This window comes from Dromaius novaehollandiae, chromosome 1 (assembly GCF_036370855.1).
Source record: "Dromaius novaehollandiae isolate bDroNov1 chromosome 1, bDroNov1.hap1, whole genome shotgun sequence".
Classification (NCBI taxonomy): Eukaryota; Metazoa; Chordata; class Aves; order Casuariiformes; family Dromaiidae; genus Dromaius; species Dromaius novaehollandiae.
The window spans coordinates 217785090-217808619 of record NC_088098.1 but is presented as its reverse complement, the minus strand read 5'-3'; the positions used below and the strand labels follow the sequence as shown (position 1 = coordinate 217808619).

General features: G+C 67.7%; 1 protein-coding gene across 1 annotated transcript in view; it reads left to right on the top strand.

Moving 5' to 3' along the window:
- The window catches only part of PDE2A (phosphodiesterase 2A), a 50553-nt gene extending 27378 nt beyond the window's left edge, over window positions 1–23175 (top strand). The window contains exons 3-31 of the mRNA XM_064505261.1: window positions 7782–7871; window positions 8096–8184; window positions 9670–9779; window positions 11044–11099; window positions 11248–11307; window positions 11411–11570; window positions 11675–11727; window positions 12276–12350; window positions 12445–12486; window positions 12626–12694; window positions 13597–13727; window positions 13825–13936; window positions 14284–14323; window positions 14706–14769; window positions 14882–14960; window positions 15075–15252; window positions 15350–15462; window positions 16479–16556; window positions 16824–16946; window positions 17189–17259; window positions 17724–17846; window positions 17949–18036; window positions 18166–18213; window positions 18345–18419; window positions 18529–18628; window positions 18778–18890; window positions 19008–19046; window positions 19182–19288; window positions 20001–23175. Of these exons, the coding sequence (XP_064361331.1) occupies window positions 7782–7871; window positions 8096–8184; window positions 9670–9779; window positions 11044–11099; window positions 11248–11307; window positions 11411–11570; window positions 11675–11727; window positions 12276–12350; window positions 12445–12486; window positions 12626–12694; window positions 13597–13727; window positions 13825–13936; window positions 14284–14323; window positions 14706–14769; window positions 14882–14960; window positions 15075–15252; window positions 15350–15462; window positions 16479–16556; window positions 16824–16946; window positions 17189–17259; window positions 17724–17846; window positions 17949–18036; window positions 18166–18213; window positions 18345–18419; window positions 18529–18628; window positions 18778–18890; window positions 19008–19046; window positions 19182–19288; window positions 20001–20229 (2715 nt within the window). The 3' untranslated portion in view covers window positions 20230–23175. The remainder of the gene's footprint in view (window positions 1–7781; window positions 7872–8095; window positions 8185–9669; window positions 9780–11043; window positions 11100–11247; window positions 11308–11410; window positions 11571–11674; window positions 11728–12275; window positions 12351–12444; window positions 12487–12625; window positions 12695–13596; window positions 13728–13824; window positions 13937–14283; window positions 14324–14705; window positions 14770–14881; window positions 14961–15074; window positions 15253–15349; window positions 15463–16478; window positions 16557–16823; window positions 16947–17188; window positions 17260–17723; window positions 17847–17948; window positions 18037–18165; window positions 18214–18344; window positions 18420–18528; window positions 18629–18777; window positions 18891–19007; window positions 19047–19181; window positions 19289–20000) is intronic.
- The last annotated feature ends 355 nt before the right edge of the window (window positions 23176–23530 follow it).

Sequence of the window (23530 nt, the reverse complement as noted above, 5' to 3'; positions counted from 1 at the left end):
ATTGCCGGCTCCGCGGCGTTTGGCGTGAGCGTGTCCGGATGGCGTGGGGGGCTCCGGACTGCAAGGCGGGTGCCGGGTCTCCATGGCCCCGCGGTGCTGCCGTCGAGGCCCTGCCTCCCGTGGCGGAGGCTCCTGCGGGATGTGCGCTTGCATCCGCCTTTCCCAAGTCCCTTGGGAGCACCGGAGCTGTGCATCGTGGCTGGAGGCACGTGCCATGCCCGGGGCTGTGTACTGTGCCCAGAGCCGTGCACTGTGCCGGAGCCGTGCACCATGCCCGGAGCAATGCACCATGCCTGGAGCCGTGCACCGTGCCCGGAGCCACATGCCATGCCCGGAGCCGTGCACCATGCTCAGAGCCGCACGCCATGCGCGGAGCCATGCACCGTGCCTGGAGCTGTGCACGATGCCTGGAGCCATGCACCGTGCCCAGAGCCGTGCCTCGTGCCCGGAGCCGTGCGCCATGCCCGGAGCCGTGCGCCGTGCCCGGAGCCGTGTGCCATGCCCGGAGCCGTGCCCCGTGCCCGGAGCCGCACGCCGTGCCCGCCAGCTGCCCTCACACAGCTGCCAGCAGTGCCGAGCGCCTCATCTATCAGTTGCACCAGGACCCAGGGCAAAATAACATCAGGAGAGCAGAGATCTCCCAGAAGTGTTTCCTTCCCATTTACCGTCATTCTCCCAATATGAAAGATGAGGTAATTAAGGGGCTACCTCAGGTTACAGGTTGCTGCTGCCCGATCGCGTTAAAGCAGCACCCTTTGGGGACCAGGCCGGGTGCTGGTGGGGCACCCACGGCGGGGAGGGCAGCGGTGGCCCCAGGTGCCGGCAGCCCCCGCGGGCAGCCGCCGCGGGCGAGGATGAGTCACAGCTCGGCGGATATTTTTAACGCCGCCAGATTGCGGGGAAGCGCGGCGCGGGCTCGGGGAAGGCGGGGAGGATGAGGAGAAACGGCCCGGGAGGAAGGGCACCGGGCGGCATCGCTGGCACGTGGCCGCACCGGGGCCGAGCAGCGGCGGCGGGCTGCGTGCCGGCTCGCAGGCGGCGGCGGCGGCGCGGAGACAAATGCGATTTGCTTTTGCCTGTCAGCCAAAAGCGTAACAAGATCCAGAGGCTGGAAGCTGCGGCTAAACAAGCTGGGGCTGGAGAGGCGCCCCGACACCAGGGAAAGTGCGGAGCTTTGCAGGGGCTTTGCAACGGGCCGAGGCCTGGGACGCTTCGCCGTGCGCAGGGAAAGCAAGCCGAAAGCCCCGGAGCATCCCTCCGGCCGGCCGGGTGTCTTGGGCTGCTCCCCTGCCCTCCACGCCTGCAAACACCCCGCGCCGGGCACCCGTTGCGCACCTCGGCGTTGCACGCTGTGCAAACGTGAGCCGAGGGCACTGGGGGAGCCAAGCGGCTGCAAAGCCTCGGCCGGGTGCCGGGTCGGGGTGGTGCACGGCCCCGGCACGGTGCGGCTCTGCGGCAGGCTGCCGGCGAGCGCAAAGCCCCGCGGAGACCTGCTTATTCAGCATCTGCACGGCCCTAATCGGATTTGGGTCACTTAGCGCGGCGAGTGAAGTCATCCAGACCCACCGGTGTCCGTTCTCATCCCGAACGTGATTGTTCACGCGGGGGCTAATGCACTTTGCCTAATCCACTTAGGGAATTAATTTAGACCATTTCCCTCGCATCGCCGGGTGGATAAATCTGAATTTGGGGGTAGGTGCATGGGACGGGGCGGGTGAGCCGGGCTCCGAGCACCTCTCGCCCGCGCGCCGCTCCGGCGGCCTTGAGCGGGTCGGGAGGAAGAAGAGGGACGCACGCGGGCTCCGGCGAGCTCGGCGGGCTGCATCGCTCCCATCTGCTCGCAGCCTCCAGGGAAAACCTTGACTAAACGCTCGGCTCCAAAATGCTTCGCTCCCTGGAGGTTTCTCCGCTGGGGACGGCGGCGGGGCGGCGCGGGACCCAGGTGGCTGTCCTCCGGCCGCGGCAGGCGTGAGCGGCAGCTTTCCGGAGAGGAAGCAGACCGGGATGAGATTCCTGTGTTTCATAAACAGCCGAGCGCGCCCGGAGGCGCCCGGGGGGCCGAGCGCAGCTGTCCCGGCCGCAGCCGGCGGTTCGGGGACCTTCTGCGCCCGGCGGCTCTGGGCGCCGGGAGAGGAGCCGGCCGGGAGGAGAGGCGCGTTGCAGCCGGGGCTGCTCGCCGGGCCACGGCCGAGGTGCCTTGCTCGCTCTAACGAGATGAACGGGCTCATTAATCACGCGGCGGCTCCGGCTGGAAATGCATCCCTAAAATCCCCTAAACGCGGGTGCCGTGGGGAGGGCCAGGATGAGGCCAGCGTGGTGCTTGGGGCAGCAGGAACAGGGAAGTTACTGTGCTCAGCCCCAGCTGCATCCAGGGGGATTTGGGGCGGGGAGAGAGGGAGTTTGCAGCAGCCCAGCTGGGCCAAGGCTGCTCTGCTGAGTGGGCAGAGGGTTGGGGGCTCTGGAGGGCCAGGGACGGGCAGGGGGCTGCTGCTCTGCTCCCCATGGCTGTGAAGCAGCAGTGGACACAGCAGGGTTGTCCGGTGCTGGGAGCCACTGCACGCATCCTGCACCCGTGTCGGGATGGGCACCCAAATCCCCTCCGTCCACCCTGCATCCGTGTCTGGATGGAGACCCGGATCCCCTCCGTGCACCCTGTGCCCGTGTCGGGATGGGCACCCGGATCCCCTCCGTGCACCCTGCGCCCGTGTCAGGATGGAGACCCAGATCCCCTCCGTGCACCCTGCACCCGTGTCGGGATGGAGACCCGGATCCCCTCCGTGCACCCTGCCCCCGTGTCAGGATGGAGACCCGGATCCCCTCCGTGCACCCTGCCCCCATGTCAGGATGGAGACCCAGATCCCCTCCGTGCACCCTGCCCCCATGTCAGGATGGAGACCCAGATCCCCTCCGTGCACCCTGCACCCGTGTCTGGATGGACACCCAGATCCCCTCCATGCACCCTGCCCCCGTGTCAGGATGGAGACCCGGATCCCCTCCGTGCACCCTGCCCCCGTGTCTGGATGGACACCCGGATCCCCTCCGTGCACCCTGCCCCCGTGTCAGGATGGAGACCCGGATCCCCTCCGTGCACCCTGCCCCCGTGTCAGGATGGACACCCGGATCCCCTCCGTGCACCCTGCACCCGTGTCAGGATGGAGACCCGGATCCCCTCCGTGCACCCTGCCCCCGTGTCAGGATGGACACCCGGATCCCCTCCGTGCACCCTGCCCCTGTGTCAGGATGGAGACCCGGATCCCCTCCGTGCACCCTGCACCCGTGTCAGGATGGACACCCGGATCCCCTCCGTGCACCCTGCACCCGTGTCAGGATGGAGACCTGGATCCCCTCCGTGCACCCTGCACCCGTGTCAGGATGGACACCCGGATCCCCTCCGTGCACCCTGCCCCCGTGTCAGGATGGAGACCCGGATCCCCTCCGTGCACCCTGCCCCCGTGTCAGGATGGAGACCCGGATCCCCTCCGTGCACCCTGCACCCGTGTCTGGATGGACACCCAGATCCCCTCCGTGCACCCTGCCCCCGTGTCAGGATGGAGACCCGGATCCCCACCGTGCACCCTGCACCCGTGTCAGGATGGAGACCCGGATCCCCTCCGTGCACCCTGCCCCCGTGTCAGGATGGAGACCCGGATCCCCTCCGTGCACCCTGCACCCGTGTCTGGATGGAGACCCAGATCCCCTCCGTGCACCCTGCCCCCGTGTCAGGATGGAGACCCGGATCCCCTCCGTGCACCCTGCACCCGTGTCAGGATGGAGACCCGGATCCCCTCCGTGCACCCTGCCCCCGTGTCTGGATGGACACCCAGATCCCCTCCGTGCACCCTGCACCCGTGTCAGGATGGAGACCCAGATCCCCTCCGTGCACCCTGCCCCCGTGTCAGGATGGAGACCCGGATCCCCTCCGTGCACCCTGCCCCCGTGTCAGGATGGAGACCCGGATCCCCTCCGTGCACCCTGCCCCCATGTCAGGATGGAGACCCGGATCCCCTCCGTGCACCCTGCCCCCGTGTCAGGATGGAGACCCGGATCCCCTCCGTGCACCCTGCACCCGTGTCAGGATGGACACCCGGATCCCCTCCGTGCATCCTGCCCCCATGTCAGGATGGAGACCCGGATCCCCTCCGTGCACCCTGCCCCCGTGTCAGGATGGAGACCCGGATCCCCTCCGTGCACCCTGCCCCCGTGTCAGGATGGAGACCTGGATCCCCTCCGTGCACCCTGCCCCTGTGTCAGGATGGAGACCCGGATCCCCTCTGTGCACCCTGCACCTGTGTCAGGATGGAGACCCGGATCCCCTCCGTGCACCCTGCACCTGTGTCAGGATGGAGACCCGGATCCCCTCCGTGCACCCTGCCCCCGTGTCAGGATGGAGACCTGGATCCCCTCCATGCACCCTGCACCTGTGTCAGGATGGAGACCCGGATCCCCTCCGTGCACCCTGCCCCTGTGTCTGGATGGACACCCGGATCCCCTCCGTGCACCCTGCCCCCGTGTCAGGATGGAGACCCGGATCCCCTCCGTGCATCCTGCCCCCATGTCAGGATGGAGACCCGGATCCCCTCCGTGCACCCTGCACCCACGTCTGGATGGAGACCCGGATCCCCTCCGTGCACCCTGCCCCCGTGTCAGGATGGAGACCCGGATCCCCTCCGTGCATCCTGCACCCATGTCAGGATGGAGACCCGGATCCCCTCCGTGCACCCTGCCCCCGTGTCAGGATGGAGACCCGGATCCCCTCCGTGCACCCTGCCCCCGTGTCGGGAGCTGGCAGGGAAGCGCCGCGCGCCCGACTGCAGCTCTCGCCTGGCCCCGGGGGGCTTTTTTTAGCTCCCTCCGCTTTTTCCACCACCGCCTCTCCGGGGGGCTCGGGACAGCATTCCCAGGCCTTTTAGAGCCGGCAGCAGTGCAGCAGCTGCCCGTGGGCGCGCCGAGCGTGCCGGGCGCGGAGGGATGAGCCCGGACCCGCGCCCCCGCCGCGACCGGAGACCCGGAGGCCGCGCCGAGGCCTGGCTGTATTCTACAGTGCATGTGTCTCCAGTGTAACTACGCGACTGGAGATACAGCCCTGTCGGAATAACAGCCAGAGCCGCTGTCGTCAGTCGGAAGCGCCCTGCGGGCTCGCCGGGAAGCCGCGGATGCCCGGACGCGTAAATCACTGCAGCCCACTCGGCGGGCGCCGGGGCCGGGCGGGCAGGGAGCTGCCCTCGCCCAGCCGAAACTGCCCTTCCCGGGGCAGCGTCACCCCCATCCCTCGGAGCCGTCGCGGGAACCGGAGCCGCTTCACACCCCTGACGCTTCCCTCTTCCCAGGGAGCCTGAAATTGGGCTCGTTTCCCTGCCATTTTCCCCTGGCAGTCGCGCTGCCTTTCGTGCTCGGTCGATCGAGGCTGTTAGCACCAAGCAATGGTGTGAACGAGACTTTTTTTTTTTTTTTTCCCTTTTTTCCCATGTTTCCCCAGCCAAATGACGGTCTTGGCAAAATTCCCTGGAAATGCCAAAAACGGCACGGCAACCTCCTGCAAAGCGGCACCGCGCGTCTTCTGCAATCTCCCCCCGGCGCTTTGCTGCGGCGGGGGGGCCGCGCGGGGGGCAGCAGCACCCCGAGGTGCCCAGGTTTCGCCTCCGGTTTGGGCCGTGCGGGGGGTCAGGATAGTGCAGCCTCAGCCAGTTTGCTGATGACACCAAACTGGGAGGAGTGGTGATGCCCCGGAGGGCTGTGCTGCCGTTCGGAGGGACCTGGACAGGCTGGAGAGATGGGCAGAGAGGAACCTCGTGAAGTTCAGCAAAGGCAAGTGCAGGGTCCTGCCCCGGGGAGGAACAGCCCCAGGCACCAGGACAGGCTGGGGGTGACCTGCTGGAGAGCAGCTCTGCGGAGAAGGACCTGGGGGTGCTGGGGGACACCAAGGTGACCACGAGCCAGCAAGGTGCCCGTGTGGCCAAGAAGGCCAGTGGTGTCCTGGGCGCATTAGGCAGAGCGTTGCCAGCAGGTCGAGGGAGGTGATCCTGCCCCTGTGCTCAGCCCTGGTGAGGCCACACCTGGAGTGCTGGGTCCGGTGCTGGGCTCCCCAGTACAAGAGAGACAGGGAGCTACTGGAGAGAGTCCAGTGGAGGGCTGCTAAGGTGATGGAGGGACTGGAGCATCTCTGCTATGAGGAAAGGCTGCAAGAGCTGGGCCTGTTCAGCCTGGAGAAGAGAAGGCTGAGGGGGGATCTCATCAACGCATATAAGTATCTGAAGCTATTTGACCCCTTTCAGTGGTGTCCAGAGACAGGACAAGAGGCAACAGGCACAAACAGAAACACAGGCGACGGTCTGACAAGTGTAACACACCACTTCCCTGTGCGGGTGACGGGCGCTGGACCAGTTGCCCAGAGAGGCTGTGGAGTCTCCATCCTTGGAGATGCTCAAACCCAGCTGGACACGGTCCTGGGGCACCTGCTCCAGGTGACACCGCTTGAGCAGGGGGTTGGAGGAGATGATCTCTAAAGGTGCTGCCCAGCCCCAGCCCTCCTGTGCTTCTGTGGCTCCCGGAGCGGGCGCCCCGGGCCCAATCCTGCCCCCCTCTAGGTGCTTTTCCTTGGTGATGGTGCTGTGGGCCTGTTTCTGAGGGGTGTGGGGCACAAATCGCAGGTGCTGGCCACGTCGGACCCCGGGTTTGTGGGGTCGCAGAGTGACGGGGCTGCAGAGCGGTCCGGCCGCCGGGGTCCTTGGTGCGTGCTGGTGCGGTGCGGTGCTGAGCACGTCCGCGGGAGAAAGGGCCCGTTTGTGCCGTCTAAAACTCCTGGTGGGGTGGCTAGTGCAGGCATGGGGGTGGCTAGTGCAGCTTTGGGGTGGCTAGTGCAGGCACTGGAGTGGCTAGTGCAGGCACTGGGGTGGCTAGTGCAGGCACTGGAGTGGCTAGTGCAGCTTTGGGGTGGCTAGTGCAGGCACTGGAGTGGCTAGTGCAGGCACTGGGGTGGCTAGTGCAGGCGTTGGGGTGGCCAGTGCAGGCATTGGGGTGGCTAGTGCAGCATTGGGGTGGCCAGTGCAGGTACTGATGTGGCTAGTGCAGGTGTTGGTGTGGCTAGTGCAGGTACTGGGGTGGCTAGTGCAGCACTGGGGTGACTAGTGCAGGCATTGGGGTGGCCAGTGCAGGCACTGGGGTGGCTAGTGCAGGCATTGAGGTGGCTAGCGCGGTATTGGGGTGGCTAGTGCAGGCACTGGGGTGGCTAGTGCAGGCATTGGGTGACTGGTGCAAGCATGGAGGTGGCTAGTGCAGGCATTGGGGTGGCTAGTGCAGGCACTGGGGTGGCTAGTGCAGGCATTGAGGTGGCTAGTGCAGCATTGGGGTGGCTAGTGCAGGTACTGGTGTGGCTAGTGCAAGCATGGAGGTGGCTAGTGCAGCATTGGGGTGACTAGTGCAGGCACTGGGGTGGCTAGTGCAGTATTGGGGTGGCTAATGCAGCACTGGGGTGGCCAGTGCAGGCACTGGCACGGCTAATGGAGGAGCTGGTGTGACTAGTAGCAGCACTGGTGTGACTAGTGCAGACAGTGATGTGGCGTCCCGTGCCTCGGTTCCCCTCCCGGCTGCCTGTGCCTCAGTTTCCCCGGGCGCATCCCGTGCCTCAGTTTCCCCCCGGGCGCATCCCGTGCCTCGGTTCCCCTCCCGGCCGCCCGTGCCTCGGTTTCCCCGGCCGCATCCCGTGCCTCGGTTTCCCCCCGGGCGCATCCCGTGCCTCGGTTTCCCCGGGCCCCCGCTGACGGCGCCCCGCGCTCTCTCCGCAGGACGCGCTGCTGGGCCTGGGGGCCGTGCTGGACGGCGCCGGGCTGCGCCGAGCCCTGCGCGATGCCCTCGTCGCCCTGCTGCCCAAAGTGGTACGTGGGGCCGCCGCGGCGGGGGGGGCGGGCGGGTTTGGGGCGAATCGCGGGCTTTCCGGGCACGCCGCGCCCGCCTCAGTTTCCCCGCGGGATGGTGGCCGACGGGTACCGCCTGCGTCCCCGGGCCCTGGCGGGAGCTTCCCCGCAGGGGCACCGCGGCCGGCGGGGGATTCTCCGCTGTCTAATACTGTGGCTGAGCTCCGGCTGGCCTTTCCTCCCAGGAACAAGTCTACGTCTACCTGCTGGAGGGCGAAAGCCGGCTGACGTGCGACGACCCCCCCCACGAGCTGCCGCCCGAGGGCAAGCTCAGGTGAGGCCCCCCCCAGCCCCGCGCCCCCCTCAAATGCGCCCGTCTCCCCCGCCCGCTGCAAATCGGGTCCTCGCGCGCCGTAGCGGCACGTGAAAGCGGGGTCGGCCTCGGAAGCGAGAGGGGTTTCCTTGCCGTTTTGCACGTCCCTGGAAAGCGGTGCCCTCAGCGGGTGACACCCCGGCCCCACGTGCACCCCCCACCCCCTGCACACGTGCCCACGCACTTGTCCTGCCTGGCTTTGCGTGCACACGCACACGCACACCCCTGTGCACACGCGCACGTCGTGTCTGGCCATGCACGCACACAGTCACACACACGCACCCCGTGCACAGGCGCTCACGCACACCTTGCCTGCCTGTGCACGTGCATACGCACGCAGATGCACACCATGCACAGGCGCTCATGCACACCCTGCCTGCCCATGCACACACACACACGCACACCATGCACACCACGCACAGGCGCTCACGCACAGCTTGCCTGCCCATGCGCACACACACACACACACACACGCGCACACCATGCACAGGCGCTCACGCACAGCTTGCCTGCCCATGCACACACACACACACACACACACACACACACACGCACACCATGCACAGGCGCTCACGCACAGCTTGCCTGCCCATGCACACACACACACACACACACACACGCACACCATGCACAGGCGCTCATGCACACCCTGCCTGCCCTTGCATGTGTGCACACACCCACACACCCCTGCACAGGCGCTCACACACAGACTGTTTGTGAGGCATGCATGCAGGCACACACACAAGCACACACACCCTGCGCACGTGCACACCCGCACATTGTGTCTGGCCATGCATGCACGCAGTCACACACACGCACACCATGCACAGGCGCTCACGCACACCCTGCTTGCCCATGCACACACACACACGTACACACACACACCCCCATGCACATGCACGCATGCACACACACACACACACACACCCCTGTGCACGTGCACACACACACATCGTGTCTGGCCACGCACGCACACAGTCACACACGCGCACACCATGCACAGGCGCTCACCCATACCCTGCCTGCCCATGCACACACACACACGCACACACACACACACTCACCGCCGTGCACAGTTGCTCATGCACACCCTGCCTACCCATGCATGTGCACACACACGCGTGCACACACACGCACGCACATGCATGCACGAACACACACTCCCATGCACAGGCGCTCACACACATCCATGCACACACACGCGCACATGCATGCACACGTGTGCACACACACACACACACACACACACACACACACACGCGAGGCCCCCGGGGGAGGCCGGCAGCGCCGGGCTGGGGGCTGGTTTGCAAACCTCCCCCAAGCCGCAGGAGGGGGCAAAGCCCCCGGAGCCGGGCGCCCCGGCCGGGGGCACCGTGCCGGCCGCGGGGTGTGCAGGTGCGGGTGCCGGGCGCCGCGGCTCAGGGGTGCCGGGCCCCTCTCCCGCAGGGATGCGGTGCGGAGGCAGAAGCGGCTCGAGTGCGGGGGGCTGCCGCCCGCCGAGCTCCCGGGGCGGCAGCTGGGGCCCCTGGCAGCGCCCCTGGCCCCCGGCACGCAAGGTGGGTGCCAGCGGGGTGAGGGGGCAGGGGGTGGGGGGGGAGGTGGGGGAGTGGGGGGGACGGGGGCAGGTGGGTCTGGATGGACGGGTGGGCTTAGGCGTGGGGGGGGGGGTGGATGGGCTTGGGGATGGGTGGATGGATGGGCGGGTGGATGGATGGATCAGTGGGTGGATGGGTGGATGGGTGGATGGATGGGCGGGTGGATGGATGGGTGGGTGGACGGGTGGATGGGTGGATGGATGGATGGATCAGTGGACGGATGGATGGATGGGCGGGTGGATGGATGGGCGGGTGGATGGATGGATGGGTGGGTGGGTGGATGGATGGATGGGTGGGTGGGTGGGTGGATGGATGGATGGATCAGTGGATGGATGGGTGGGTGGGTGGGCGGATGGATGGATCAGTGGATGGATGGATGGGTGGGTGGGCGGATGGATGGATCAGTGGATGGATGGATGGATGGGTGGATGAATGGATGGGTGGATGGATGGGCGGGTGGATGGATGGATCAGTGGATGGATGGATGGATGGATGGATGGATGGGCGGGTGGATGGATGGATCAGTGGATGGATGGATGGGTGGGTGGATGGATGGGTGGGTGGGTGGGCGGATGGATGGATGGATCAGTGGATGGATGGATCAGTGGATGGATGGATGGATGGGTGGACTTAGGGGTGGGTGGGTGGATGGGCGAATGGATGGACGTGCATGGGGTGGGTGGGTGGGTGGATGGATAGGTGGATGGGTGGATGGATGGGTGGGTGGGTGGATGGAAAGGTGGGTGGATGAGGTAGAAGAGGGCATGCAGGTGGGTGGACAATTGCATGCATGGAGAGGTGAGGGACAGGTGGGCATGAGGGTTGGCAGGTTGATGGGTGGCTGGATGGGTGGGGGTGACAACACACACCGGTGGGTGGATGGCTGGAAGGGGGGGTGATGGATGGGTGGGTGTAAGGGTGGGTGGGCAGCTGGACTGGTGGACACGTGGGGGACAAGCAGGCATGGGAGAGGTGGATGCACAGATGTGGGATGAGCAGGCAGAGGGTGGGTGGATGGAGACTGAGCTGCGGGATGAGGGGATGGACAGACGAACGGACGGAGGGCTGGGCTGATGGAGGGACGGATGGGTGGGTGGTCAGGCAGGTGGGTGAGGAGGAGGGGTGGGTGCGTGGATGGACGGATGGACGGACGGAGGAGCGGGGAGGGCTACGCCGCTGCCCTGGCCGGCCCCGCTCACGGCTGCCCCGCTCCCTCGGCTCGCAGTGCTCGTGGTGCCGCTGGTGGACAAGGACAGCGGGGCCGTAGTGTGCGTCATCCTGGTGAGCACGGGGCCACGCGGGCCACCCCGGGCACCTCCTCGGGGACCCAGCCCCGGGGGCACCCTGTGTGGGGGACCCACGCCGCCCCGGGGTCTGGGGAGGGGGCCCGGACGCCTGGGTCCTCACGGCCCCCCCGCCACCCCCCCAGGTGCACTGCAGCCCCCTGAGCGAGGCGGACGAGCAGAACCTGCGGGCGCTGGAGAGACACGTGAGTGATGCCGGTGCCCCCCGGCCGCTCGGGCTGGCCCCCCGGCCCCCCCCCCCCAAACCCGGCCGTTCGCAGCGCCCCGCTGAGCCGGCGTGCCTTGCAGACCCTCGTGGCGTACCGGCGCGTGCGGGCCCTGCAGAAGCTGCAGCCCTGGCCCCGGGGCAGCCTCTCCAGCAGCTCCTCCCAGACCTCCCTGGCCAAGGTGGAGAAGGCGGCTGCTGGCAGCTACAGCGAGCTGGACCGCAAGATCCTGCAGCTCTGCGGTGAGCGCAGCGGGTGCCCAGCCCCGGGGCCGGCGGGTGCCCGGCGTGGGGGGGGCGCTGCCGGCGGGACCCCGTGCTCACCGCCCCCCTCGCCCCTCCCGCAGGCGAGCTGTACGACCTGGACGCCGCCTCGCTCCAGCTCAAGGTCATCAACTACGTGAGTAGCCGGCGCCTTGGCGAGCCCAGCCTGGGCAGACTCTGCTCCCTCTGGAGCTCCCGTCCTCCCAGACGCCGTCCCGGGGCTCTCCAGGGTTGGGGCAGCTGGATTGCCCGGGACACAGCATCGCGTGGGGCACACCTGGAATCTCCATTGTATTAAAAAAAGCAAAGAACTCCCTCAAGCATCAGCTGCACAACCATCAGTAGTGTCCAGAGTGAACAGCCTTGTCATAGCCATCAGTAGTCTCCAGAGCTAACAGGCTCACCCTGACCTTGCAAACCCAAAAATAGAAACAGAACCTAGTTAGCTTGACCCCACAGGTCCTCCTCTTGCTCTCCAGCATTCTCTACACAACCATCAGTAGTGTCCAGAGTGAACAGCTTTGCCCTAACCGTCAGTAGTCTCCAGAGTTAACCCGTTTAGGCAGGAGGTAGCTCTCCGTGGTGCATGCAAGGGAGGCAGAGGGTGGGCAGGACACTGCCCTGGCGGGGGCCCGGGTGGGCTGCGCACTGCCCGGCCCGGCTAACCGCGACGCCTCTCCGCAGCTGAAGCAGGAGACCCAGTCGCTGTGCTGCTGCCTGCTGCTCGTCTCCGAGGACAACCACCAGCTCTTCTGCCAGGTGGGGAGCGCCGGGCCGGGCCGCGGGGGCTGGCGTGCGCCCCGGGGGGGTCAGGCCGCGCCGCTCACGGCCCCCCCGCCGCCCTCTCTCCCAGGTGGTGGGCGACCGGGTCCTCGAGGAGGAGATCAGCTTTTCCGTAAGCCGCCGCGCCACCGGCTCTGCCTGGGGGAGCCCCGGGGGACGGGGACCCCCGCGGGCGCTGCTGGCTCCGGGGGGGCCCCGCGTCCCCCCCCTGCCCCGGGGACCCCCCTCAGCCGGCTCCTCTGTGCCCGCAGCTCACCTTCGGGCGCCTGGGGCAGGTGGTGGAGGACAAGAAGCCCATCACCCTGCAGGACATCAGCGTGGTGGGTGCCCGGCGTGGTGGCGGGTGGCAGGGCTGACCGGCCCCGCTGTCCCCGCTGTCCCCGCGTCCCAGCGCCTGGCACCCCATGGCCCCGGCACCCCACAGCCCTGGCACCCTGTGACCCCATGGCCCTGGCACCCCACAGCCCCAGCACCCCACAGCCCTGGCACCCCATAGGCCCATCACCCCACAGCCCTAGCACCCCACAGCCTTGGGACCCCATGGCCCCAGCACCCCACAGCCCTGGCACCCCACGGCCCCAGCGCCCCATAGCCTTGGCACCCCATGGCCCCATCACCCCACGGTTCTGGCACCCCATGGCCCCATCAGCCCACAGCCCCAGCACCCCACAGCCCTGGCACCCCACAGTCCCATCACCCCATGGCCCCATCAGCCTACAGCCCCAGCGCCCCATGGCCCCTGCACCCCACAGCCCCATCACCCCACAGCCCTGGCACCCCATGCCCCCCCACCCCACAGCCCCATCACCCTGTAGGCCCCTCACCCCACAACCCCATCACCCCACAGCCCTGGCACCCCATGCCCCCCCACCCCACAGCCCCATCACCCTGTAGGCCCCTCACCCCACAACCCCAGCACCCCACAGCCCTGGCACCCCATGGCCCCAGCACCCCACAGCCCCATCAACCCACAGCCCTGGCACCCCACAGCCTATACACACCATGGCCCCATCACCCCACAGCCCTGGCACCCCACCACCCCGGTGCCCCACAATCCCAGCACCCCACAGCCCCGTCACCCCACGGTCCTGGCACCCCGTGGCCCCAGCACCCCACAGCCCCGTCACCCCACGGTCCTGGAACCCTGTGGTCCCAGCACTCCAGGGTCTTGGCACCCCACGGCCCCGGCGCCCCACGTCCCCGCTCGCCCTTCTCCCCGCAGGAGGAGCACAAGCAGCTGAACAACATGCTGGGCTTCGAGGTCACCTCCATGCTCTGCGTCCCCGTCACCAGCCGGGCCACCGCGCAGGTGGTGGCCCTGGCCTGCGCCTTCAACAAGCTGGGCGGCGAGAGGTGAGCGGGGGGCGCGCGGGGTCCGGCCCCGGGTCGCCGTGCGGGCACCCACCTCCCGGCCCCACGCTGAGCCGGCCCCACGGCTCTCGCCCCACAGCTACACGGAGGCGGACGAGCACAAGATCCAGCACTGCTTCTGCTACACCTCCACGGTGCTCACCAGCACGCTGGCCTTCCAGAAGGAGCAGAAGCTCAAGTGCGAGTGCCAGGTCAGAGCCGAGCGGGTCCCCTCCTCCCGGCCCCCTCCCAGCCCCCCCACGCCAGGTACCCCTGGGTGCCCTCCCTGCTGGGGAGCTGCTGCCAGCAGCGGGGATGTCGCCCTGATGTCCAGCCCCATCAGCTCCCCTGGGTTGTCCCCATCCTCCTTCCAGCAGCCAGGGGGTCTGGCATGGGCGTGGGAGCCCGGACGCCTGGGTCCCCGAGCTGGCTGCTAGCAGAGCCCCGGCACAGACCTCTCCCAGCTCATTGCAGCCCACCTGCCCCGCTCCGGCCATCTCCCCCCACCCTGGGTCCCGGCCATGGCGGTTGCTAACAGTGTCCCCTCTGTCCCCACCAGGCCCTGCTGCAGGTGGCGAAGAACCTGTTCACGCACTTGGGTAGGTGACTCGGTCCCCCTGCTGCCTCTTGGGCTGTCACGGGGCTGGGACCTGTCCCCTGCCTCCAGCCCGGGGGTACACCTGCACGCACATGGTTGCACGAACACGGAGCATTGCATGCGCTTAGAAATGCGCGTGCACGCACACTATTGCGTGTGCACGCACAGGTGCAGTTTGCACCGCGCACACAAGTGCAGCATTGCATTACGCACCTTGCTGCACACTCACACATGCTCCGAGAACCCACCACTTCGTCACACGTGTGAGCCGGGCGATGCCAGCGGCGGGCGGCTCCCTGCCTGCAGCTCCGTAGTGCCGAGCCCCGGCACCACTCAGCGCATGCCCCGGGCCCTGCCGCTGACGGCTTTTCTCCCCGCCGCAGACGACGTGTCCGTGCTGCTCCAGGAGATCATCACGGAAGCCCGAAACCTCAGCAACGCCGAGATGTGAGTGGTCCCGGCATGGGGGGAGGGCGGCGGGGGGGTCGGGGCCGGTCGTCACGGTGGGATGAAGACCTGGGACGCGGCGTGCTGCGAGTAGCCACGGCCTCTCTTGCAGATGCTCCGTGTTCCTGCTGGACCGGCTCAGCCACGAGCTCGTGGCCAAGGTGTTTGACGGCGGCGTGGTGGATGACGAGGTGATCTGGGTGCTCCGGGGATGAGACGGGGGTGACGCTGGAGGCCGGGTGTTTGGGGAGGGCTCCTGCCCTGCGTGGGGTCACCCTGAGCCCGGTGCCACCCCCCGCCTGCAGAGCTACGAGATCCGCATCCCCGCGGACCAGGGCATCGCCGGGCACGTGGCCACCACCGGCAAGATCCTCAACATCAAGGACGCCTACTCGCACCCGCTCTTCTACCGCGGCGTGGACGACAGCACCGGCTTCCGCACCAGGAACATCCTCTGCTTCCCCATCAAGAACGAGAATCAGGGTGAGATGGGCCCAGGGCGGCGTTCGGTCCCGGCCGGGTCGCTGCGCGGGGGCTTGGGGGCCACGGTGGCCTTCTGACCACCCCGCTCCGCTCCCAGAGGTCATTGGTGTTGCGGAGCTGGTCAACAAGATCAACGGTCCCTGGTTTAGCAAGTTCGACGAGGATCTGGCCACCGCCTTCTCCATCTACTGCGGCATCAGCATTGCCCACGTAAGATGCCCCTGGCTCCTCGATGCTCCCACCCAGGTGGGCAATGGGGAGAGGAGAGCCGGTCTCCATCCCGGGTGATGGGCAGAGGAGAGCCCACGTCCATCCCGGGTGATGGGCAGAAGAGAGCCCATGTCCATCCCGGGTGATGGGCAGAGGAGAGCCCATGTCCATCCCAGGTGATGGGCAGAGGAGAGCTGGTCTCCATCCCGGGTGATGGGCAGAGGAGAGCCCATGTCCATCCTGGGAGATGGGCAGAGGAGAGCCCACGTCCATCCTGGGTGATGGGCAGAGGAGAGCCGGTCTCCATCCCGGGTGATGGGCAGAGGAGAGCCCATGTCCATCCCGGGAGATGGGCAGAGGAGAGCCCACGTCCATCCTGGGTGATGGGCAGAGGAGAGCCCATGTCCATCCCGGGTGATGGGCAGAGGAGAGCCCACGTCCATCCTGGGTGATGGGCAGAGGAGAGCCCATGTCCATCCCGGGTGATGGGCAGAGGAGAGCCCACGTCCATCCCGGGTGATGGGCAGAGGAGAGCCCATGTCCATCCCGGGTGATGGGCAGAGGAGAGCCGGTCTCCATCCCGGGTGATGGGCAGAGGAGAGCCCGTCTCCATCTCGGGTGATGGGCAGAGGAGAGCCCACGTCCATCCCGGGTGATGGGCAGAGGAGAGCTGGTCTCCATCCCGGGTGATGGGCAGAGGAGAGCCCGTCTCCATCCCGGGTGATGGGCAGAGGAGAGCCCACGTCCATCCCGGGTGATGGGCAGAGGAGAGCTGGTCTCCATCCCGGGTGATGGGCAGAGGAGAGCCCATGTCCATCCCGGGTGATGGGCAGAGGAGAGCCCACGTCCATCCCGGGTGATGGGCAGAGGAGAGCTGGTCTCCATCCTGGGAGATGGGCAGAGGAGAGCCCATGTCCATCCCGGGTGATGGGCAGAGGAGATCCCGTCTCCGGAGGGGGCTCCGGCGGGCCGGCCCCGCTCCCGGCCGTGCTCACGCCCCGCTCCCGCCCCGGCAGTCCCTGCTCTACAAGAAGGTGAACGAGGCGCAGTACCGCAGCCACCTGGCCAACGAGATGATGATGTACCACATGAAGGTGAGCCGCCGCGCTGGGCCAGGACCGGCACCGGGACGTGGACTGGGACCCGGCGGGGTGGGCAAGCGGCTCCTGCGTGAGCTGGAGAGCTGGCTCATGCTCCAGGCCAGGGTTGGGCGCATCTCAGGGGATGTAGGTGGACACCAAGTGACCAGGGCTCTCTGGGTCAGCCTCAAACCAGCCAAAACCCAAAGGGAGGTCTGGGGGCTGAAATGGCCCAGGAGCAGCTCTGCGGCCGCTGGTGCAGGCTCTCGCCCCGTCCCGCAGGTCTCGGACGACGAATACACCAAACTGCTCAGCGAGGGCATCCAGCCCGTGTCCACCATCGACCCCAACTTCGCCAGCTTCACCTACACGCCGCGCTCGCTCCCCGAGGACGACACCTCCATGGTGAGCGCTGGTGGCCCGGGGCTGGGCGAGGAGGGACACCCGGCTCTGCCACAGCCCCCTGCGTGCCCTTGGTCATGTCACCTACCCCAGCCTGGGTGGCATGGGGAGCAGGGTGCCGTGGCAGCGGGGACGCGATGGGACCCGCCACCACGGCCAGGGCACCTCCCTGCCTGCCGGGTAGAGGCATGGGGGGTCCCTTGGCCCCCGAGCCGTCACCCCCGCGCCCGCCGTCCCCTCCGCAGGCCATCCTGAGCATGCTGCAGGACATGAACTTCATCAACACCTACAAGATGGACCGCCAGACGCTCACCCGGTGGGTGGCCCCGGTGGCACTGCGTGGGGACCGGCCAGCTGGGACACTGGTGGGAGGGGGACCGGGTGGCAAGCCCCGGCCTGGGGCGCGTCACCCGCTGCGCCGGGCTGTGGGGCAGGAGGGCTGCGGGCGAGGGCTCTGGGGGTCTGTGCCCAGGTTGGGGTCCTGGGGACCTGCCACGCCAGAGCTGTCCCCAGGCCAGGCCGGTGGCTCGGTCCCTTGTGGCATGGCTGTTCCTCACGGTTTATGTCCCCAAGGCACTAGCTAATGGCATAGGAGGGAATCAGGACCCCCAGGTCCCCTTGCTCTGCCACCGACTTGCCGCACGGCCTTGGGCATGTCCCATTGCCCCGTGCCTCAGTTTCCCCCAAACACCTGGGTGTGCGCCCGGCGTGGGGGACCCCGAGGGGACATGCTGGTGGCCCCCCGCGTCCCCTCCTCACCGGCAGCCCCACCGCGGCCAGGTTCTGCCTGATGGTGAAGAAGGGCTACCGCGACCCGCCGTACCACAACTGGATGCACGCCTTCTCCGTCTCCCACTTCTGCTACCTGCTCTACAAGAACCTCGAGCTGGTCAACTACCTGGAGTAAGGCCCCCATCCTCATCCTCAGCCCGGTCCCGCAGCCGGGCTGCCCCCTTGCCCCGCTGCCGCGGCCCCCGCTCGGACCTCTCTCCCTCCGCCCCCCAGGGACATCGAGATCTTTGCCCTGTTCATCTCCTGCATGTGCCACGACCTGGACCACAGAGGCACCAACAACTCCTTCCAGGTGGCTTCGGTGAGCCCTGGCCGGAGGAGGCAGGGGACACCGGAGCCTCGGGGACGGGGTGGCCGGGGTGGGCGTCCATCGGGGCGCGGGGGGCATCGGGGCAGGCTGCGCGCTCACCCCGGCCGCTCCGTCTTGCAGAAATCCGTCCTGGCGGCACTGTACAGCTCGGAGGGCTCCGTCATGGAGGTGAGGGCAGGAGAGGACCTGGGGCATCGACCCTCCTTCCCCGGCTCGCCCCGGCCGGGCGGGGGGCTCCCGGGGGGCTCCGGCCGCATCCCGCACCGCCGCCGGCTCCCATCGCCCCGTTTCTCCCGCAGAGGCACCACTTCGCCCAGGCCATCGCCATCCTCAACAGCCAGGGCTGCAACATCTTCGACCACTTCTCCCGCAAGGTGAGGCGGCCGCCGGCGGGGGGGGGGGGTCCCCCCGGGCTCCCCGGCCCCCCCGTGCCGTGCTGCCCGCTGCCGTCGGCTGCAGCAGCCGTGCCGTTTGCCCCTGCAGGACTACCAGCGCATGCTGGACCTCATGAGGGACATCATCCTGGCCACGGACCTGGCCCACCACCTGCGGATCTTCAAGGACCTCCAGAAAATGGCAGAAGGTGATGCTGGGTCGCGAGGGCGGTGGGCAGCACCACCGCCTCCGGGTCTCCGCGATGCCGTGGGAACCTCACGCGGGTGGTGGGGGGGGGCAGAGCGGGCTGCGGGACCCCTTCCCCAACCCAGACCGTCCCCTCTGCTTGCCCCGTAGTTGGCTACGACCCCAAGAACAAGCAGCACCACAGCCTGCTGCTGTGCCTGCTCATGACGTCCTGCGACCTCTCGGACCAGACCAAGGGCTGGAAGACCACCAGGAAGATCGCGGTGAGTCCTGCGCCGTGGGGCACCGTGCATGGGCCCCCACCCACCCCCTATGCTGCCCCATGGCAGGATGGGGCCGGCACGCAGCAGCCACCGGCGCTCACAGCCTCTCCCCCGCAGGAGCTCATCTACAAGGAGTTCTTCTCCCAAGGAGACCTGGTAGGTGGTGAGGTGCCCCGGGTGCTCCCCCCGCTCTGCTCCCGTCTCCGGGCTGCGGCCGCGGCGCTGGGTGCTCGGAGCTTCCCGGGCTCGGCGGGTGCTGACCCCCCCCCCCCCGCCGTGCCGGCACCGCAGGAGAAGGCCATGGGCAACCGCCCGCTGGAGATGATGGACCGGGAGAAGGCCTACATCCCCGAGCTGCAGATCAGCTTCATGGAGCACATCGCGATGCCCATCTACAAGTGAGTGGCCCGGCGGGGGCTGACCCCGGCGGGGGCCCCCGCGCTGCGCCCGGACGGCCCGTGTCCTCTTGCACCAGCCCTGGGCTCCTCGTGAAGTCCCGGGCACCCAGCACGGCTCCCTCCTGCCCCGGGGTTTGGGGTCTTTGGGGTGTCTGCAGCAGCGTGGGTGCAAGTGGGGGCTGCAGCAGGGGTGCTGCAGCAGCACGGGAGCAAGGGCTGCTGCAGTAGCATGGGTGCAAGGGGTGCTGCGGGTGCAAGGGGTGCTGCAGCAGCATGGGTGCAAGGGGTGCTGCGGGTGCAAGGGGTGCTGCAGCAGCGTGGGTGCAAGGGGTGCTGCGGCAGCATGGGTGCTGCAGCAGTGTGGGTGTCTGCAACAGTGCAGGTGCAACAGATGCTGCAGCAGTGTGGGTGCAAGGGGTGCTGCGGGTGCAAGAGATGCTGCAGCAGTGTGGGTGCAAGGGGTGCTGCGGGTGCAAGAGATGCTGCAGCAGTGTGGGTGCTGCAGCAGTGTGGGTACAAAGGATGCTGCCGAGGCTGCGTGGGGGCCATCCCGCCCTGCCTTGGCACGCTGTTGCCCCCCGCCCTGCTTCCCCAGAGCCGACCCCACACGTACGAGCCCCCCCGGCAGTGCCGGCCCCGCAGGACTTTGCCGCGGCGGGGACGGGGACGGAGCGGGTGTCCCGTCGGCGGCTGAGGGGTGCGGGTCCCGCAGGCTGCTGCAGGAGCTCTTCCCCAAGGCCGCCGAGCTCTACGAGAGGGTGGCCAGCAACCGGGAGCAGTGGACCAAGGTGTCCCACAAGTTCACCATCCGCGGCTTGCCCAGCAACAACTCCCTGGACTTCCTCGACGAGGAGTACGACCCGCAGGCCCTGGGCGCCCCGGGGGCCCAGCTCAACGGCTGCCTGGACGCCGAGGGGCTCCCCGAGTCGGGGGCCGAGTGAGCGGGGGGGGCCATGGCCCAGCGGGGGGGTGAGGCGGTGCACCGGCCCCCCGCCCCGCCGCTTCTCCCCCCAATTTTCTCCCGCTCCGGCGGGTGCATTTGGGGACCTCCTTATTTATAGGGCGAGATCCCGGCCCCCCCGGCCCCCGGGGCAGGATTATTCAGGTCTCTCCTCCAGCCGAGGGCGGCTGCTCTTTTCGGACTGCGTTTTGCCGTGTCCCGCCGGCTCCCGGCCGGGGCGGATTCGGGGATGAGGTGGGGGTGAGGAGGGGGATATGTGCTTTAAGCTGCCTTAAGGCGCCGGGTTCGGGTGCATCCCGTGGGGGCTGGCGGTAGGGATGCTCTCGGGGACCGTCGCCCCGGTCCCCCGCCGACGGAGCTGGGTCCCCCGCTCGCCGTGGAGAGGGCGAGCCCGAGCCCCCCGGTGCCCTCGGACGCTCTGGGGACGACGTACGGCTTCGGTCCAGCGCGGAGGACGCGAGGAGTCGGGACCAGAACTGGAGAAGCAGGATGAGTCTGGCTAGAGGACGCGAGAGGGCACCTGGGGACACCCTGAGCGAGGCCACGGCCAAGACCTCCGTCACCCGGGCTTGTCCCCAACCCGAAGGCACGAAGCTGTGGCACCTCGGGCGACGGGGGTGAGCGTGCAAGGCTTCGCTGGGGGCACCCGCTCTGCACCCCCAGATGCGGGTTTGGGGGGACACCCAGGTTTTGGGGGTCGGGTCCCCGCCGTGTCCCTGCTGTGTGGGTGCTTCTCTGGCAGCCTGCGCCCAGAGCTGCGGTGCTGCGGTGCTGGGTCCGCCGCGGCGCCCGGTGTCGGGCAGGCGGGAGCTGCATGACTGCAGGTGATTACACCAACCACCACCGTGTCCCCGAGCTGCCCGAGCTCGCAGCGGCTTCCCGACAACTCCTGCTCCACCGACCACCGTGTGCAGACCCTGCCAGCCACCCATGGTCCCTCCAGCCCCACCGACCACCGTGCATGGACCCTGCTGGCTGTCCACAGTCCTTCCAGCCCCACTGACCACCATGCATGGACCCTGAGGGCCACCCGTGATCCCTCCAGCCCCACTGACCACCATGCATGGACCTCAACAGCTGCCCGTGGTCCCTCCAGCTCCACCGAACACCATGCATGGATCCTGCTGGCCCTGTGTGATCCCTCCAGCTCCACCGAACACCATGCACAGACCCCACTGGCCACTCGTGATCCCTCCAGCCCCACCGACCACCATGCATGGATCCTGCCGGCCACCTGTGATCCCTCCAGCTCCACCGACCACCGTTCACAGACCCCGCCGGCCACTTGTGATCCGTCCAGCCCCACCGACCACCATGCATGGACCCTGATGGCCACCCACAGTCCCTCCAGCCCCACCAACCAACGTGCATGGACCCTGTTGGCCACCTGTGATCCCTCCAGCCCCACTGACCACCGTACATGGACACTGCTGGCCACCCATGCTCCCTCCAGCCCCACCGACCACCATGCATGGATCCTGCCAGCCACTTGTGGTCCCTCCAGCCTCCCTGACCACCATGCATGGATCCTGCCGGCCACCCATGATCCCTTCAGCCCCCCGACCACCATGCATGAACCCTGCCAGCCACCCACGGTCCTCCAGCCCCATTGGTCACCATGCATGGACCCCGCCGGCCACTTGTGATCCCTCCAGCCCCACCGACCACCATGCATGGACCCCGCTGGCCACCCATGGTCCCTCCAGCCCCCCTGACCATGCATGGACCCTGCCGGCCACCCATGGTCCCTCCAGCCCCACCAACTGCTCTGCACAGACCATGCCGGCTGCCCGCAGTCCTTCTGGCCCTACTGACCACCGTGCCCAGACCCCACCGACCTCCCCCGGTCCCTCCAGTCCCACCAACCTTCATGCATGGACCTTGCCAGCTGCCCATGGTCCTGCAGGTCCTACTGACCACTGTGCAGGGAGCCCACCAGCTGCCTGTGGTCCCACCGGCCCCACTGACCACCATGCATGGACCCTGTTGGCCACCCACAGTTCCTCTGGCCCTCCTGATGGCCATGCATGGACCCCACCACCTGCTCATATCCCTCCAGCCCTACTAACCACTGTGCACGGACCCTGCCAGCTGCCTGTGGTCCCTCCAGCCCTACTGACCACTGTGCATGGTCCCCACAGCTGCCCGTGGTCCCTCTGGCCCTCCTGATCACCATGCATGGACACTGCCAGCTGCTCATGTCCCTCCAACCCCACTGACCTCCATGCATGGACCCTGATGGCTGCTCGTATCCCCCCCAACCCTGCTGACCACCGTGCATGGACCCTGCGTGCTGCTCATGTCCCTCCAGCTGTACTGACCACCGTGCATGGACCCTGCCAGCTGCCTGTGGTCCCTCCAGCCCCACCAACCACTGTGCACGGACACTGCCAGCTCCTCATATCCCTCCAGCCCCACTGACCACCATGCATGGACCTCAACAGCTGCCCGTGGTCCCTCCAGCCCCATCAACCACCATGCATGGACCTCAGCAGCTGCCCGTGGTCCCTCCAGCCCCATCAACCACCATGCATGGACCTCAGCAGCTGTCTGTGGTCCCTCCAGCCCCATCAACCACCATGCATGGACCTCAGCAGCTGCCTGTGGTCCCTCCAGCCCCATCAACCACCATGCATGGACCTCAGCAGCTGTCTGTGGTCCCTCCAGCCCCACCAACCACCATGCATGGACCTCAGCAGCTGCCTGTGGTCCCTCCAGCCCCACTGACCACCATGCATGGACCTCAGCAGCTGCCCGTGGTCCCTCCAGCCCCATCAACCACCATGCATGGACCTCAGCAGCTGCCCGTGGTCCCTCCAGCCCCATCAACCACCATGCATGGACCTCAGCAGCTGCCCGTGGTCCCTCCAGCCCCATCAACCACCATGCATGGACCTCAGCAGCTGTCTGTGGTCCCTCCAGCCCCATCAACCACCATGCATGGACCTCAGCAGCTGTCTGTGGTCCCTCCAGCCCCATCAACCACCATGCATGGACCTCAGCAGCTGTCTGTGGTCCCTCCAGCCCCACCAACCACCATGCATGGACCTCAGCAGCTGTCTGTGGTCCCTCCAGCCCCATCAACCACCATGCATGGACCTCAGCAGCTGCCTGTGGTCCCTCCAGCCCCATCAACCACCATGCATGGACCTCAGCAGCTGCCTGTGGTCCCTCCAGCCCCATCAACCACCATGCATGGACCTCAGCAGCTGCCCGTGGTCCCTCCAGCCCCATCAACCACCATGCATGGACCTCAGCAGCTGCCCGTGGTCCCTCCAGCC